Source organism: Centropristis striata, chromosome 3 (genome assembly GCF_030273125.1).
Source record: "Centropristis striata isolate RG_2023a ecotype Rhode Island chromosome 3, C.striata_1.0, whole genome shotgun sequence".
Taxonomy (NCBI): Eukaryota; Metazoa; Chordata; class Actinopteri; order Perciformes; family Serranidae; genus Centropristis; species Centropristis striata.
This window is the reverse complement of record NC_081519.1, coordinates 2,385,221-2,405,207: the sequence shown is the minus strand read 5'-3', so window position 1 is coordinate 2,405,207 and position 19,987 is coordinate 2,385,221. Positions and strand designations below refer to the sequence as shown.

The following is a 19,987-nucleotide window of genomic DNA, read 5'->3' as shown; positions in this document are numbered from 1 at the left end:
GAAAGTTTGGGAGCATTTTAGCCTGGATACGGCAATAAAAAAATGACTTGCAAGGTTTGCAAAGCAGACCTGCGTATCACGGCAGCACCTCGGCGATGCACGAGCATTTAAATAGAAAGCACGTCGGGCAGTTGAACCAAACGGAGTCTGACTCGCCTCGGTAAGATTCAAGTAACATTCAGCCGATACGTTTTGTTTATTTCGCTTTAAAAGAGAGCTTTAACGTTATGTCTGACGAACGTATTTTAGATTAAATGCATGCAGTCTGAAGCAGAGAGCCAGCATGGAGCCTTTCTGCAGAAGAAGCAGATGTGCAGCAGCAACAGGCTCCTCACTGAGTCAGTACTGGTGCTGGTCTGTGATACGAGGTTCCAACAGGTGAGCCCAGTTCAACCCAGACTACATCCAGAACCCAGAACCAGTTCCACCCACTTGATGGAGCAGAAATACAGTTTTATAAAACACATTTTCCTGTCCAGAAAAAATGGACAGAGGTTTATTTTTTTTTTTTTATGAATCAGCAGCTGAATTGTTGAATAAAAGATGCATTTTTCATTTAAGTACCCATCTTTCTTGTGTTTATTATCATTTGCCACATATTTAAAGCAACTTCATGCTAAATTTAAGAAAAAATTAATTATCCGATTAGTCGACTAATCGTTTCAATAGTCGGTGACTAGTCGACTATTAAAATAGTCGTTAGTTGCAGCCCTAATAAGGACTGCATAAAATGTGCTGAAAACGGTCTCCACCGACCTATATCACACCGGCTAAGTTGGAAATGAGGTCCTATTTCCAAAATTCCGAACTATTCCTTTAAGAGCAGCTTGGCGCGGCTGTGGACGGCCCTCCTTTGTCTTTGTATGGCTTTGTGTATCTCTTTGTTATAAGGTATTTTGAGAACCCAGTGTGTGTCTGAGAAATTGAGGCTCGAATTGTTCCTGTTCCTGTTTATTGGGCATTAGGCTTAGGTTTTCTTTTTCACATTTATTCACCCCACACTCCGATTATTACATTGTTAGTCTCACTAGTTTATGGGTGGTTGCATTTCTGTATTTTTGTTTGTGTAGAGTAAACCAGCGTAGTCAGCCAGAGTTCCTTTGTTTGTTGTTTTTAAGTAGAAAGATAGTTTTAGGGAAAAGCGAGTTAGGAAGATTGTTTTAGTTTGTTTGTTTTATGAGTTGGCGCCACCCTCCGCCCTTTGTTCATTGCCTCACCTTATACCACTTGTATCTAGCCTGAAGAAGGTTCTCCTTTCGTTAACATTGTTTATTTTGTAAAGCGTCTTTGTGTATTTTGAAAAGCGCTATATAAAACTGATGCATTATTTATTATTATTATTATTATTTTGCTGTTACTCAATAAAAATCTGTATTTGCCTGAGTACACCGGCGTTGTGTTACCTTCCCTTTTCCCTAGACCCCAACTGGGTTGTAACATGGACTAAAACCAGACAAAAACTGTGAAGGGTGACTAAAACTAACAAGCATCTAAACACCAGGACTAAGGCTGCGTGCCAAAGCCCTTATTTCGCATCTATGCGTCCCTCACTTGCGCCGTTCACTTGCATCTTAGTCCCGCCCACCGGGGATGCATGGAGAGACGCAAGTGAGGGAAGCGAGGAGAGGAGAAACGATTTAAGACAAATGGGACGTCCTTCCCTCCGGAGCGTCACGTGAAGCGACGTCCGTTTCTAATGACGGCGGCAGCAGATCACAGCTGGATCAGCTGTCAGTCGCTTTAACAGCTGGAGACATGCACTGATGATAATAATAATAATAATAATAATAAGTGTTTTCTCTGTTTAACAAACACCTGCACATGAATAACAACCTCCATTGTGTATTTATACTGTGAACTGTGTCCAGCTCAGGGGCACGGGAATGTCTTTATATAATTTATTAATTATTATTTGCTGCTGTATTAGGACAACTATTAGGGCCAAGTATGAAAAAAAAATACGGACCCGGGGGAGGGGGGGTAATACTGGTCCATGCCTCACTGGGTCCGTCCGGTGCCACACACATACACACACAGACACACACACACACACACACACACTTCAAAAAGATGAATAAAGATTCCATAAACCCGGCTCCATGGCAGCGTAAAGACGCATCACATGAGGATGACCGTGAGGAATGAAGGCTGGGAACAATAAACCTGCTGCTGTGAAAAAAGTTTAGACGAACGTTACACACTGTAACTGTCAACAAGGAGCAGAGGAGGTCTGAAAGAGAGACAGCGCTCCGTGTGAACGCGAGGAGGAGGAGCGTCAGTCGGATCACTCTGATAAAACACCTTAAACAGAGCGAGTGATGGAGAAGAAGAGACATCCCGCAGGTAGAAAGGAATGAAATGTGGTGATGTAGTACCATCATCTCATGTTATCTGTTTTTAATCATGCCATGGTGGCTGGGTCCCTCTCCCCTGGGTTCCTATTTATTTATTTATTTATTTATTTCGTATATTGCCCTAATACGCCGTCGTAGTAGACGATCCTGGTGATAAATTAATTATTTAATATACCAGAACATGATTGTGTCCGCTGAACACCGGCCAATATTTTATTAGGTTAGATGATGAAGGTAAAATGTAAATTATGTCACTCAGTAATGATCAGCCTCGCGTGGTACTGATGAAAATGACAAACGATGTAAAAGTGTTTCTTGCTGAAGGACAGACTCTCAGACTCTCTACTGTTTTTTTTTTTTTTTACTTTAATAATATCCATAATAAATCTGTACGGTGGAAAAAACAGATCACGAAAAGGAAAAAAAGGAAAAAGGAAAATAACTTCTAGAGCGATGTTTCTCTTAATTTATTATAAATGTAGAAATATGTTTGTGGTGTTTTTGTTGTTCAGAGTCACAATAAAACAGATTTTAATTACATGGTGAATCATATAAATAAAATATAAAACTTGTGGTGACACACTTTAGTTTAATCTGTGATCTGTCTTCACTCCGGTATCAAACTACAGCGATGTTGATGTATAACATCAGTCCGATCAGCTGCTGCGTCTATTCAACGAGTCAGGGGGCGGGGCCACCGCTAAAAGACTTCCGCATAGGATTCTCTCGTGTATCCTCGCTTGTGCCTCCTCCGATATGCCTCCTCTATCCTCTATCCTCTATCCTCCGATCACAAATAAGAGCTTTGGGACGGTCTTAAAGATGGCGCCCGCGAAAGAACTTCCGGTTCAAGCGAGGATAGAGGATAGAGGAGGCGAAACTTAAGGGCTTTGGGATGCAGCATAAATCTAAATTAGCGGCCAAAATTAACACAGGTAACAAATGGACAGCTAGCAGACAGCAAAGAGAGCATCAAAGATGGCTGGAAAGATAAAAACATCCTGTTGACTTTAACAACAGGTTGACAGAAAAAAACGCACACAAATTCAGCCACACACTCTCACAAACTAGACGACAAGCTGGCTGATGTGAGAAGTGCTCTGTATAAGGGTCAAAGACGAGACGTCTCAATTTCAGGGTCCGAAGCATATTTATTATGTAATAAATAAATAAACATTTTAAAACACTACATTATGTTCTCCAACTCACTCCTCTTTACTTACTTATATCATTACCTATTGTAAGAAATAAACATTTAAGGAGCTATGGTGCTCAAAAGTACCAAAATGTCCTTCCTGAGTAACGTCCGGGCTTAAATCTAACTATAAAAATTTGACAAAATATAAAAAAAAATTAAGAAATGTATACATAATCTACTTGGGCATAATTGTGGTGTTGTTTGCAATAATACCTACTAATACAGTAACAACCCAAGGCTTTTTTACATTTTTACACAGGTAATACTTTTGTCCGCATTTTTGGATTTCCCTAATGTCCTCACTGGGTAACAGACATTGAAATTCCACTATTACCCATAAAGCATTTCTGTAGTCATTTGACCAGCTACATCATAATCAAGAAGACTCTGATGCACCCAGACAACTTCTTGAAAGGTCAATAAGTCTCTCTTTAAATGCTGATATTTGGACCTTTTTGGTCACTGGTGTATGATGTCCTAAAATCATGTGTCTTGCTGGATAACGCTAATAAAACATATGCTGGTTTTATTATTTAAAAAATGGCTTTTCCATGTGAAATCTATCATTGATGTGATGAAGACTACGTTATGTTTTAGTTATCTAGGCCATTGTTTGGCCAAGTTTTGGCGGGAAAATAGCTTATTTGTCCTCCCTGGATAACAATATGTCCTCCCTGGATAACGAAGATCTTCTGTTACCCAGGACATGTCCTCTGTTATCCACAATGGACATGTTGATGAATATAGTATTTTATTTCGTATTTTTTAAGCATCAAGTTGATATTGTAATATTATATTAATAATAGACTTATGTGTGTCTGATATTTTATGATGTTAAGTTGTATTTTTTCTTCAATTCATGATAGAAACAGTTAAGATTTCCTTCTTCTTCCAAGTTTGAACTATGAACATGTCCACATATTTCATACTACATGAACACTTTATACAGTACATCCCTACATACATCAGGTCCTACTCTTTCTGAAAATGTATGAATTTACATAGTGAGATCCTCAGTTTTGAGTTATGAAGATTTGTTTGGAGGCCTCATTTGTGATCATTCAAAAGGCAGAGTCGTTAACCCCCCGCACACAATTTATGAAATGCCGGCAAAATTAATTTATGAAATGCCTACATTTAACCCTCATACCGTCCTCAAGGGTCAAATTGACCCCATCTCTTTCTTTCTTTCTTTCTTTCTTTCTCTTTCCTTCTTTCTTTCTTTCTCGACCTGACTTGTCTTCTGTTAAACGGTCAGTTCTGTTTTTGAAATCAAGATTGAAAAATTATTTTTCAAATATTTAACAGTTCTCAGTGTCTCTCCCTTCATACTATGTATGACTGTTGAAAAGATATATTCATGAGTAGTGAAAAACTTTGAAATCTTGCAGTACGTCCTTCCTGGATAACAACATGTCATTCCGGGTAACAGTGATGCAGTGAAGTAATTTAAGCTAAAATGTAATATTATCTTACACAATCAGGTTTTCTTGAGTTGAGGATACAATGACAAATATTTTTGCCTTTACTGTAAAGTATTCTAATACATTTTCCAGTTTTCTTCTCTTTTTGGCATGAAAGATTGTATGATCAAGAGCACCTAATAAGCCCATTCCAGTATAACTAACCAAATACATCGCAAACATTTTTGATAAAACTATGTTTTTCTGAGCAGTAATTGTTGGTTGAACTCTAAAAATTGATATCTATTAACTTTTATAAGCTAACAATGGTAGAAATTTGAATTATTTTAAAATCCATTCCCGTTACCCGGGAAGGACATTTTTTATACATTTTGCATACAATCCACAAAAAATATGCAAATTTCATTCTTAAAGTTATTCTCTGTTGTTGAGTTGTATACAGAACAGTCTAATAAACATAGAAAGAGCTTAAATAGGCATTTTTAGACACTTTCATATATTTTCACATTTTAAATCCTTATTCGTCTTTGACCCATAAACAGGAAGCCGACCTATTTCAAAGTTATAGATGTGGATTCATGTTTGTTTTGGCACTGTGACAAGACAGATGTGCATTTGAGAGAAACAAGATTCAGTATTTTAGTATCTTTTTTAGGGCCGGGACTGGATTAACAAAAATAATCTAATTATTTAGAGGCTTTGTAATTAATTAATTGAAATTAATCGCATTTTAAATCGCATATAAATATTTGACTTGAGAACAGTGAGAAGTAATTTTTTTCACATGGATTTTTAGTATACCATTGAATAATGACTGAATACATAAGCTTAAGCAACAAAAATATTGTTTATTTTTGTTCAAGTCCAACAGACCAGTGCAGTTTTTGCCATTAAGTGTAGCAATAGCATATTTATAAATATAGAACATTTCATAAATCCAGGTAGCCTATAAGTAGGTCGACCTTCTGTAAACTAGAATACTTTGGTTTTTGAAGTAAAACACAATCCACGCTAGCTAGCACACTAGCCGCTAGCTGCTATATGTTTAGCATTGAGGTGATACTTGAGGCTCGATGTGCTGCTATGGTGATATGTGAATTCCTTGTTGCCTAGCAACACAACCATGCTCTTATCGATCAGTGTCTGTTGTTGTGTCTTTTTTAGTCATTTTGTGTCTTTTTTTGGTCATTTTGTATCTTTTTTTTGTCATTTTGTGTCTTTTTTAGTTATTTTGTGCCCTTTTTGGGTCTTTTGGGGTCTTTTTTTTAGCAATTTTGTGTCTTTTTATTTTTTTTTAGCAATTTTGTGTCTTTTTTTTGTTATTTTGTGTCTTTTTTTGTCATTTCCATCCATTGGTTTTTAGTAACTAAATGTCCCATCATCCACGGGGCCAACCAAAGGTCTCATCAGCTTCTTCCTTCATGTTCAATGTGGTTTGTTGTTGTCTCAACTCATTAACGCTAGTTGTGGTGAACTACATTAGTTTTAATTGAGTGGAGCCATTATACTCACTATTGTCAGTTGAAAATAAAGACTTAATATTTGCTAATGAACACATAATTCAGTCATTTTGTGTCTTTTTTTAGTCATTTTGTGTATTTTTTTAGTCATTTAGTGTATTGTTCAGTCATTTAGTGTATTTTTTGAGTCATTTGGTGTCATTTTGTAGTCATTTGGTGTCTTTTTTGGCCATTTAGTGTCTTTTTTTTAGTCATATAGTGTCTTTTTTAGTCTTTTTTAGTCATTTTGTAATGTTGATCCAGTAAGTCAGAATAAAAAAGCAATTATTATTAGGTCATATAGGTGAGGTTGTGCTGAAATATATATATATATATATATATATATATATATATATATATATATATATATGGCATTTAAACATTCTTTATGTTGTGTATACAGGCAGGATCATCAACTCATCAACGCTAGTTGGTGCTCCAGTATAATCGGTCCTCCTGAAACTCATCCAGTGAGAAACGTTCCGCGGTGCAAAAATAAACGCGATTAAAATGCGTCAATTTTTTTTAACGCGTTAATTTTTGTGTCATTAATTAATCTTAATTAAACACGTTAAAGTCCCGGCCCTAATCTTTTTAACCCATAAGAACCCAGACCTATTTATCCTTGAACGAAAATTATGGGGGATATACCACAGACCAAGTGAACATTTCTGATGATGTTTTTTTAAAATACTACCCCTAAATGTCAAAGATCTGCGATGTGACATATATGTCACATTGGGTGTTTATGGTATTTATTTTTTATGATATTTCTTATTTTAATATAAATAAACTCAACACCTTTTCTGCTTACAGAAACACAAATTTGCCTTTTTCTCTGCATCTCCACAACATATATTTAAATTGTGACATTAATAGTGCAATAGTGCAACAACAAATTATTTTTCAGATTTGGTTTTTTAGTAACAAAATAATAATAAATCAATAATAAATAAAAACAAATAACAATCCCTAATAGGGTTAAATGCAATTAAGGACACTCTAACAGATTAAAATTGTTAAATGGGTTTAAATTACTTTAGATTTCTGTTTCCAGTCACACCCAGGGTGTTAAGTATATGTCGCTTTGGGATTTAATGGGTTAAGGTGAAGCATAAAGCTGAATATGGGAGATTCTAGAAGATTTAAAGTGTTTGTTACACCCGTGTCACCATAGGTTCTTATGGGTTAAAATAATTCCCAGAGTGGATGAATCTTAAAGCTCTTGGCCACTTCTAATATGTGACACTGGGCCCGTTCTGCAGCTCAGGTACCTGTTGGTGCCGTCGTGAGCAGCTGCTATGTTGCAGTCGATCTGCAGAGCGGTCTTGTAGTCTACGTAAGCCAGCCTGTAGCGCTCCAGAGCCTCGTAGGCAGCAGCACGACGCAGCAGAGACTTCACATTGAACAGAGACAACTCCAGAGACCTGAGGACAAAAAGATGGTCAATTTACTAGTTAAGATATATTCATCAAGAGGCTCAATCTCCAGCTGGAACAAGGTAAAGACTGAAAGCTTTAACAGACAATCAACGGCTAGAAAAACATCCTAACTACAACACAATGATGCGTGCTTGGTAAGTTTAACATGTTCATGATTGATTATTACTTTATTAATTAAAATAGAGCTCAAATGTGCGTTTATGTTTGTCAATCTGGGGCCATTTTCCGGCGTTTAGGGTTTTTTCTCTCTTTTTTTCTGTAAACAATTTAAAGACAAAATGTTTCCTCAGGCTACAAAAAGTGACAAATACACACACACACACACACACACACACACACACACACACACACACACACACACACACACTTATTTAAGCAGTGCATTGTAACACTTCACAGCCTGGATTTGTGCTCATGTATTTATTCATTCATTTGGTAACATGATACATTTTTAAAATATTTTTTAAAATTCATTTATTTTTGTTAATTTTATAACTTTACAATTTTCTATGTTTTTACCTATTATTTTTTTCTATTTATTTATCATTATTTTTATTTATTTTTTAGCTTTTTATTTTATTTTTTTAAATCTGACTTATTTTGAAAACGTCATGGACAAAATATTGAGGACACAAGCTGCTAACATCAAAAGTAACTCATTATAAAATGACATTAATTGACATTTGTTTCAATTTGCTTCTGTATTTATTTACTGTTGCATTGATTTCCCTATTTATTTACTTTCACATTTAATTTTTTTAAATTGTATTTATTTAATTTTGCTGAAAGATGAACATTTATAATAATGTGGTATACCTAAAAATAACGTGATTTGACACACAAAAAACAAAAACTACAAAAATGTATACACAAATAACACTGTACAAAATTGTTAATAAGTAAACAGTAATAAATCACAAATAAAAACACTTACATATTGCAGTCTTTGACACATTCTGCACAGTTGCCATCTTTCAGGTAGCTGGCTGCACGATTTGAGTACAAAATGCCCAAATCCTCTGGGTTCTTTTTATCTGAGGAGAGAAATTACACTCTGTAAAAACTATTTTCATCTAAGAAGACACAGACAAATATTTGTTTCCATCTACAACTGATTCACTATTCATTGTATTCTCCCTGTGATATTATCTGCTTGATGGGTATCCAAAGAAACCAAAACTTCTCTGTATACAAATTGGTGCGGTAACCATTTAAAAAGTATATTTTTAACCTGACAAAATTCAAACTCATTACTGATTTAAATAAATGCGTATGCAGATATGGCTTTTTCAATCATCCCATTGGTCAATAAACTTGCACCTAGTAAACATCTAAATGTGGGTGGTTGACGTGAACTCAAATTCAAAGTGAAAAAAAAAGAATAATTCAAAAATATATGTCAAATGACATACAATTATATTCCCTTATATGTGCATAATTCAAAACTGAATGTGTCCATTTCTAATTCTTCATATATTTAGCATATTATTAACTTTTTGGTGTGGTAGTCCTAAAATGTGTCCACCGGTGCAACAAAATAAAGAATGTCATTATTTAATTCAGAGAATGTTGGACAGGTAAGATAGATAAGCCCAAGGCATATTAGTTATGAATATTTTTATCAATTTACATTATTTTCAATGATCAATCAATGTAAATTGATAAAAAATATTCAGATCAATGCTTAAACTGCGTTGTACCAAGGGACTACCTGAAGACGACCAGTTCCAACACTGCACGGAAATATTAGTAATATTATGAAAATATTTGTATAATAATATAATATATTATAATAATTTGAGACAGAAGTGATCTTGTGTCCAGAGATTCTTCTGTCCTTCCTGGTTCTGGAAGGACCCCTCTCAGTAATGGGGTGGTCACATTAATGCCTGTTTTATATCGACATCATGGCGTTGCTCCAGGAGGACAAAATGTCATGTGTCATAATAACTCTACATAGGGACCTTAACACTTATATCCTCTAGATCAGGGGTGTCAAACTCTGGCCCGCGGGCCAAATTTGGCCCGCAGTGTAATTTTATTTGGCCCGCGAGCCAATATCAAATTATTATCTTATTATTGTACTATAAAAGCTGACCCGCCGGTATTATACGGCGCATTTACCGCTAATACTAGATTTATTATTGTTATTTTATTTTTAAATGTATTAACCTGTTGAAAAAGTTTATTTTGATATTTAAATCAGAAGGATGCAAATAGAAAAGAGGCATACGATTTTTATTTAATTTTTATTTAATAAATTAATGACATTGATGTGTTTTTTATTTGAAATTAGATTTTGCATGTCTGCACTATTTAGTTATATATTGTATGTTTATAAGCGTTGCTGGTTCCATATTTAATGTTAAAGCAAAACATGTTTGGTATATATTAAAAGGTTTATTTGTTCAATGTTGGCCCGCCATTTTATTCAAGTTTTAAATTTTGGCCCATTGTGTATTTGAGTTTGACACCCCTGATATAGATTCATTAAGTAAACACTCGTATGACATGCATTCAAGTATTTTAATGTATTTAGATTAATTTTTCATTAAATTACAGTTGTTTTAAGATAAGTAATGCTACCTAGGACAGTTGCACCGGTGGACAAATGTCATGTTCAAAACAGAATATTTGCATAGTTGAAGAACGATACTCATTGTTTGCAGATGGATTAGATGTAGAATAATGAACTGCATATTAAAACATTAATTTTATTGAAATATTATCAAATTTTAGTAATATTTGTCACCGGGAACACAAAAATTGAGCGTCACGTCAACCACCCATATATATATATATACATATACATAAATATACATATACATATATATACATAAATATATATATTACAGAACGTCGCAACACATTTAAGAGGGGGAAAAAATGAGGAATTTCTGAAATTTTGCAACTTAAACTCGAGTAAGTCAAATATTTACTGGTTCTCGCTTCTCAAATGTTAAGATTTTCTAATTTGTTATTCGTAATCTGAATTTTTTTTATTTTAGATAAACCAACTTGGGCTCTGGGAAATTGTAATTGGACTAAGAAATTAAGTGATTCAACAAAAAATAAATGAGAAAAACTGACATACTAATTGATAATGAAGAAAGGTGGACAAATGTCATGTTCAAAACAGAATATTTGCATAGTTGAAGAACGATACTCATTGTTTGCAGATGGATTAGATGTAGAAGAATGAACTGCATATTAAAACATTAATTCTAATGAAATATTATCAAATTTTAGTAATATTTGTCACTGGGAACACAAAAATTGAGCGTCACGTCAACCACCCATGTACAGTGTGTATGAATGTTGAAACACTTACTGGACTTCTCCAGCTCTTTGATTGCCTGGCTGTAATAATTGGTGGCCTCTCCGTACTGGCCCGTCTTGAAACTTTCATTTCCACTTTGTTTCAACTCCGTCCAGGACTTGGACTTCTGTTTCTGAGGCATCTTTTCTTTCTGAGGGATACCTGAAAAGATTAAACATTGGTTAGAAACCGATAGCTGTATAAACAGTTCCTGGACTGGACTACTGATCAAATATGCTGCTAAAATTAACATTTTTATATCCTCTTAGTGGCCAGTTTATTTAATACTCCTGGGTAAAGGCTCGGTTTTGTACAAACTATTGTGGAGAGGTTATAATTTTACACTTATGGTCATTTTTAATGCTCTACTTTGAGCTACATTTTTCTGTATAATAGTGTCTGCAATTAAGCTACAATAGGTACAATTTTAAAGAGTAGTGTAGTGAGAGGGGTTTCTAAAATTTTGAATACACCCAAAAGATATATCAATTGACCATTATTATTGGCCTATCGAAGGCATATTTTTTACTCAATATATAATGCAGAAAATAATGCTTTGGGTGATTTAGTGTTAGTGTTATTTATTTTTTTATTTTTTTCAGTAATTGCGACACAAAACAGCTTAACTAACTGACATTAGTAGTGTTGCCATTTTGTGTCATTTTTAGGTCATTTAGTGTAATTTTTTTTGCCATTTTGTGTCTTCTTTAGTCATTTTATGTCTTCTTTTAGTCATTTAGTGTCTTCTTTTAGTCATTTAGTGTCTTCTTTTAGTCATTTAGTGTCTTTTTGAGTCATTTTGTGTCTTTTTTTGTCATTTTATGTCTTCTTTTAGTCATTTAGTGTCTTCTTTTAGTCATTTAGTGTCTTCTTTAGTCATTTAGTGTCTTCTTTAGTCATTTTATGTCTTCTTTTAGTAATTTAGTGTCTTTTTGAGTCATTTAGTGTCTTCTTTTGGTCATTTAGTGTCTTCTTTTAGTCATTTAGTGTCTTCTTTTGGTCATTTAGTGTCTTCTTTTAGTCATTTAGTGTCTTCTTTTAGTCATTTAGTGTCTTTTTGAGTCATTTAGTGTCTTCTTTTAGTCATTTAGTGTCTTTTTGAGTCATTTTGTGTCTTTTTTTTTGTCATTTTGTAGTCATTTGGTGTCTTTTTTGGCCATTTTGTGTCTTTTTTTAATCATATAGTGTCTTTTTTAGTCTTTATTAGCCATTTTGTAATGTTGATCCAGTAAGTCAGAATAAAAAAGCAATTATTATTAGGTCATATAGGAGAGGTTGTGCTGAAAAAAAATATATATATCTATATATATATATATATATATATATATATATATATATACCAACATGGCATTTAAACATTCTTTAAGTTGTGTATACAGGCAGGAAGAAAATGATTCAGAAATGGAATAAATAACCCAAAAAAGCCTCCACAGAGTTAAAACTAGCTTTATTTTCACTCTTGTTGTTGCCTAATAGCTCAGTTAGCTCGCTAAGCTAAGTGACGCTAGCTCCAGTGGCGTCTGAAGCAAGCTAACCACAGCAAGCTAGCCGTGCTAATGCTAACGCTGGGGCTGTATATATATACCATAGATGGTCTATGAGGAACGGGTGGAACTCTTCTTACCGGTTCTGCCGGTTCTGGAGGAAGTCGACACCGCGGAGAGATCCTCTCTCTCGGGGCACAGAACACTCGGACCACAGACTAGTTAACGTTACCGGCACCGGGAAGTATCTGAAATGATTGTGTCGGTTGTTAAAACTGACATTACTTTCGCCTGTGGGGGCGACACATGGGGCGAAGAGACGTCTGTGTCGGTTTCGCTTCCTTTGTCACGCTGCGTTCACGTCCTTCGGAAGTTGTAGGAGTTTTAAGTGCTCATTGTGCCATCTGGTGGGCAAATTAGATGCAACATCATATGCTACCTATACACCAGAAGACTTTGAAAAGATTTGGAAAGACTCCTGCAAGACTCTCAGCTCACACCTGCTCACATCTAAAGACAAGTGTTTAGAGTTTTTAGTCCCAGCCTAGTCTCAGACTGAGATCCTACAAAGACTGTGAATCTTGCAGGGTCACTATTTACAAGACTACAACTAGATTTCCTTTGGCATTTTTTACCTACCATGCAATGTTTGTGTTTGCAATGCTTTGTGTTGGAAAAAAAAGAAGACGCCACAAAATGCCTCCTCACAAAGCTGAAAAGGGGTTTCTGTTTTTCTGACATGAAAAGTTGACTATTTTACAGTAAAAATAGACAAGAAGAATAGATAAGGAAGAATAAAGGAAAGGAAAATTTAGAAAAGAATTCATGATATACATTTATGTCCTATTTAATTATGTGTTTAATTGAATACTTATATTTATCAGCTCTTTCAACTCTCATTTAGTTAATCATACATTAATTATCGATTATTTATTACTTATTTATGTATAGGCATACATTTATTTATACATTTTTACTGGGTCTGCTTACTGTTCTCTTTACTATGAAACAGCGCCCCCAAATCCCGATTGCGGCCGTAAAGATATTGCATCTCTATATTTGTATTTAGGCTTGAGCTACTAACATTATTGTTATGATGTAACTTTTTCCTGTCGAAGTGGTTTTACTGGCCGATCTACTCATCTATTGGTTGGTGATTGTGTTCCGTCACTGCGACTTGCGATCATATCAAACACGTTTGATATGATCCAAACCCAAGACTAGGAAAAGACTGATATGAAACAGCAGATTACTACCTTACACTTAACCATGGAGATGACGGGAGCGCTGTGACTCCAGTAAAACTCCTAGATTTACTAAAGACTTTCAGTTTTTAGTCTGGGACTGGGAAAATCGTTTGGTGTAAGCCCAGCATGCGTCTGTTTTACTTCTTACTCTTTTATTTCCTTTTTTAAAATACAACAAAATCATACACAAATATAGTAATAAATAAAAAAAGACAATGGAAACAATGAAATACTTGATAGATAGATAGATAGATAGATAGATAGATAGATAGATAGATAGATAGATAGATAGATAGATAGATAGATAGCATTATACACAGAGAACACAAAAAAACAACACAATAAAATAAGGAGTATTGATTGTAGTGCAGAATAAAATATAAATATACGGTATCTTAGTCTGTTTTACTTCTTACTCTTTTATTTCCTTTTTTAAAATACAACAAAATCATACACAAATATAGTAATAAATAAAAAAAAGACAATGGAAACAATGAAATACTTGATGGATGGATGGATGGATGGATGGATAGATAGATAGATAGATAGATAGATAGATAGATAGATAGATAGATAGATAGATAGATAGATAGATAGATAGATAGATAGATAGATAGATAGATAGCAGCAGCATTACACACAGAGAACACAAAAAACAACACAATTAAATAAAAAGAACAACCTAGGCATATTTAAGCAATGAAATGCAAGGAAAATAAAAATGTAAATATACGGTATCTTAGTCTGTTTTACTTCTTACTCTTTTATTTCCTTTTTAAAATACAACAAAATCATACACAAATAGATAGATAGATAGATAGATAGATAGATAGATAGATAGATAGATAGATAGATAGACAGACAGACAGACAGACAGACAGACAGACAGATCGATCGATAGATAGATAGATAGACTTTATTTATACCAAGCTGGGAAATTACAGTGTAGCAGCAGCATTACACACAGAGACAATAACAACACAATTAAATAAAAAGAACAACCTAGGCATACTTCAAGCAATAAAATATAAAAATACAATAACAAAAAGGAAGTGTCTAAAGAAGGAGTATGTATTAAGGAGTAGAATAGAATCCCAGTGCAGAATAAATATGAATATACAGTATAAAAATGTTTGTGCTATGAAACAAATAAGGTGCAATGAACAGTGTGCATAAAAAACACATAAAGTGCATAGACAGTATGTAATGAACCAGGCTATTATTTGTTATTTTGTTATTGCACAGTGTGATAGATAGATAGATAGATAGATAGATAGATAGATAGATAGATAGATAGACAGACAGACAGACAGACAGACAGACAGACAGACAGACAGAGAACACAAAAAAACAACACAATTAAATAAAAAAACAACCTTGGCATATTTAAGCAATAAAATGCAAGGAAAATAAAAATGTCTAAAGAAGGAGTATTGATTGTAGTGCAGAATAAAATATAAATATACGGTATAAAAATATAAGGTGCTGTGAAACAAATAAGGTGCAGTTAACAAAGTTAAAAAACACAAGTGCACAGCGACTATATACGTTATAAGTACTGTCATTTCCCAGCTTGGGATAAATAAAGTCTATCTATCTATCTATCTATCTATCTATCTACCTATCTATCTATCTATCTATCTATCTATCTATCTATCTATCTATCTATCTATCTATCTATCTACTATTGTTTATTTGTATCGTCGTATTGTTTGCCTGTCTGTCTGTCTGTCTGTCTATCTCGTATTTTATTGTTTCCATGTTTTCTTTTACTTTTTTAGGCGAAAGCTCATTTCTACTACATCTTTCTCAGAGCAGTGAACGCATCATTAGACAGACAGCAGCAGTTGCTTGGTTTCTATTTTAGGGAAAGAGAAAGAGAGAGTGAGGGGGGAGAGGTGTAGAAGCAAATCTCACGTTGTTACAGTCTGTAGTTTCAAATCTAAAGCAAAAACTGCTGTTTCATCTGTCTTTTATTGATGTATTATTATATTTATTTCATTTTGTGTCTTTTTTGTGACTTTTTAAAATAATTTTGTGTCTTTTTTGGTAATTCTGTGTATTTTTTTTGGTCATTTTGTGTCTTTTCTTATGTAAGTTAGTGTTTTTTCAGTCTTTTTGGTAATTTCGTGTCTTTTTAAAATTTTGTGTCTTTTTTAGTAATTTTGTGTCTTTTTTTGCTCATTTTGTGTCTTTTTTTTGCTCATTTTGTGTCTTTTTGGGTCATTTTGTGTCTTTTTTGGTCATTTTGTTTCTTTTTTAAGTAATTTAGTTTTTAAAAAATAATTTTGTGTCTTTTTTGGTAATTCTGTGTATTTTTTTTGGTCATTTTGTGTCTTTTTTATGTAAGTTAGTGTTTTTTCAGTCTTTTTTGTAATTTTGTGTCTTTTTAATAATTCTGTGTCTGTTTAAATAATTTTGTGTCTTTTTTTTGGTCATTGTGTTTCTTTTATTTACCCTCTTGAACCCTGTATGCTTTCTTTAAGTAATTTAAGTAATTGACGAAAATACACCACGTATCATAGAAAGAAACTGAAAACAGGCATTATGGGAGAATAGATTATAAGTTACAAAAGATTCCGTTAGAAAAAGTAACCAAAACAAAGGTTAATATAGTGATACTTCTGTCAAAATCACCTTATTCTACATGTCTAATTTAAAATGTTGCCAAAAATAAACCGTTTGCACGAACCAGATCCTGTTAGAAACATTAAATTCTGCTCCTCAGAGACATTGTAAAGCCATGATTGATTCTCCTGGGACAAATGGTCATAAGACAAATGTTCAATGAAAATCTGTTTACACAGATCAGAGAGGAGAGGACAGGAGAGGCTGTTTACACAGATCAGAGAGGAGAGGACTGGAGAGGCTGGAAACATGACAATAATTCAATATGTACAATATGTGGAGCCATAATTTTCCCCCAATATTCATTCAAAACTTGTGGGAACTTGGGAAAGTGTTGTATAAATAGATTCTATTTTATTTAAATTTTTTAAAACATAATTTATCAGAGAAATTCAACCTGCATTTTTTCTTTTCTTTTTTTAATTATTTATGTCATAATACCTATTTTATTGCGCACAAAATACATTTTTGACATGTTCCCACTTCCACTTATTTTCTGTTTATTAATTTTACATTTTTGCTGCATTAATTGTATGTTATTTTGTCTTTCTTTTTGTATTCTGATAATGCACGTTGGCAGATGCTATATGCATTATTTAATTTGCCGTTTGCACGAACCAGATCCTGTTAGAAACATTAAATTCTGCTCCTCAGAGACATTGTAAAGCCATGATTGATTCTCCTGGGACAAAGGGTCATAAGACAAATGTTCACTGAAAATCTATTTACACAGATCAGAGGGGAGAGGACAGGAGAGGCTGGAAACATGACAACTTCATGTACAATATGTGGAGACACATTTATTTATTTTTACCCAATATTCATGACACTTGTGGACACTTGGGAAAGTGTTGTGAAAATTACATTCTATTTTATTCAATTTTTTTGTTTTCTTTCTTTTTTTAATGATTTATGTCATTATAACTATCTTATTCTGCACAAAATACATTTTTGTGTTCTCATGTCTTCACCCATGTTAACATGTCATACTGTTTTTCCCTAAAATATGTTATATGTTATTATGAAAATAAGAAGAACAAGTGTCTGCAGTATTTAGTGAATTTTTTCATTTTACTGGGAAAATATTTTATTCATAAGCAAAAATTTTCAGCCTCCAAGCCAACCTTTCCTCATGTTTTGGTTGAATTTAATTCACTTTATAAATCCTTAGCCCTGATTAAAAATAAAAAGAATACACAATTTTTAGATTACTATGAAAAGATATTTGATGTTCTCTCTGGCATTTTATGATGTTATGATTTTGTATTAGCTACTAGTATTTAATTATTTATTTATTATTATTTAGGTTCTATCTTATCTGAGACTTTGGGAATATATTCTGTAAATTAATTTATTTTATTTATTGACTTTTTGTTTTTGTATCTGTGAAAGAACTCTTATGTATTGTGTTATGTGTTAATGTTTGACATAATTTGTAAATTGAATACTTAAATAAAGTTAAAAAAAACAAAAAAAACATTTTTGACATATTCCCACTTCCACTTATTTTCTGTTTATTTATTTTACATTTTTGCTGCATTAATTGTATGTTATTTTGTTTTTCTTTTTGTATTCTGAAAATGCACTTTGGCAGATGCTATACATTATTTAATTGGCCCTATTCTCATATCTAATTACTTATCATGATTAACAACAGGAGTACCTGTATCATATTTTCCTGAAATTCAACACACTGTATCTCCAACATGCATGTAAATTGTTATTTTGGCCTTTATATTTGTACACTGTAAAAAAAAACCTGTTGTTTTTACGGTAAAAAACGGCAGCTGTGGTTGCCAGAATTTTACCGTAATAATTACGGTGCAACTTTTCTTAATATTACGGTAAAAAGATATTTGCACTGTTGATTTCACGTTTAAGATTTCCATTTTATTCCATTTTTTACTGTATAAATAAGTTTTTCCATCAAAATAAAACGCTGTTCTGCCATATAATTGACAAGAAAATACTTTATAAATGCCACATAAATTAAAGATTTTACTATAAAATATTACAGTATATTTATGTTAGAGATATGGTGTTTCATATATTTAACATTGAGAAAAAGTATTTTTTTTACAAAAGAGGAATGCAAAAATTACAGTGATGCTTACATATATATATATATTTATATATATATATATATATATATATATATATATATATATATATATATATAGATATATATATATATATACCAACATGGCATTTAAACATTCTATAAGTTGTGTATACAGGCAGGATGGAAAGGATTCATAAATGGACTAAATAACCCAAAAAAAGCCTCCAGAGAGTTAAAACTAGCGTTATTTTCACTCTTGTTGTTGCCTAATAGCTCAGTTAGCTCGCTAAGCTAAGTGACGCTAGCTCCAGTGGCGTCTGAAGCAAGCTAACCACAGCAAGCTAGCCGTGCTAATGCTAACGCTGGGGCTGTATATATATATATACCATAGATGGTCTATGAGGAACGGCTGGAACTCTTCTTACCGGTTCTGCCGGCTCTGGAGGAAGTCGACACCGCGGAGAGATCCTCTCTCTCGGGGCACAGAACACTCGGACCACAGACTAGTTAACGTTACCGGCACCGGGAAGTAACTGGAATGATTGTGTCGGTTGTTAAAACTGACATTACTTTCGCCTGTGGGGGCGACACATGGGGCGAAGAGACGTCTGTGTCGGTTTCGCTTCCTTTGTCACGCTGCGTTCACGTCCTTCGGAAGTTGTAGGAGTTTTAAGTGCTCAGTGTGCCATCTGGTGGGCAAATTAGATGCAACATCTTATGCTACCTATACACCAGAAGACTTTGAAAAGATTTGGAAAGACTCCTGCAAGACTATCAGCTCACACCTGCTCACATCTAAAGACAAGAGTTTAGAGTTTTTAGTCCCAGCCTAGTCTCACACTGAGATTCTACAAAGACTGTGAATCTTGCAGGGTCACTATTTACAAGACTACAACTAGATTTCCTTTGGCATTTTTTACCTACCATGCAATGTTTGTGTTTGCAATGCTTTGTGTTGGGGGGAAAAAAAAGAAGACGCCACAAAATGCCCCTCACAAAGCTGAAAAGGGGTTTCTGTTTTTCCGACATGAAAAGTTGACTATTTTACAGTAAAAATAGACAAGAAGAATAGATAAAGAAGAATAAAGGAAAGGAAAATTTAGAAAAGAATTCATGATATACATTTATGTCCTATTTAATTATGTGTTTAATTGAATACTTATATTTATCAGCTCTTTCAACTCTCATTTAGTTAATCATACATTAATTATCGATTATTTATTACTTATTTATGTATAGGCATACATTTATTTATACATTTTAACTGGGTCTCCCTACTGTTCTCTTTACTAAGAAACAGCGCCCCCAAATCCCGATTGCGGCCGTAAAG

General features: G+C 33.7%; 1 protein-coding gene across 3 annotated transcripts in view; it reads right to left on the bottom strand.

Moving 5' to 3' along the window:
• tomm34 (translocase of outer mitochondrial membrane 34) overlaps positions 1–19,220 on the bottom strand; it is a 33,922-nt gene extending 14,702 nt beyond the window's left edge. The window contains exons 1-4 of one of the 3 annotated variants that reach the window (XM_059330259.1): positions 19,083–19,220; positions 11,249–11,398; positions 8,852–8,951; positions 7,750–7,902 (exon numbers count right to left, since the gene is read on the bottom strand). In XM_059330259.1, coding sequence (XP_059186242.1) covers positions 7,750–7,902; positions 8,852–8,951; positions 11,249–11,378 — 383 coding nt within the window. In that variant the 5' untranslated portion in view covers positions 11,379–11,398; positions 19,083–19,220. Of the gene's footprint in view, positions 1–7,749; positions 7,903–8,851; positions 8,952–11,248; positions 11,399–12,860; positions 13,069–19,082 lie in introns of those variants that run through there. The other 2 variants (XM_059330260.1, XM_059330258.1) reach the window with 2 other exon arrangements.
• Between the last annotated feature and the right edge of the window lie 767 nt (positions 19,221–19,987).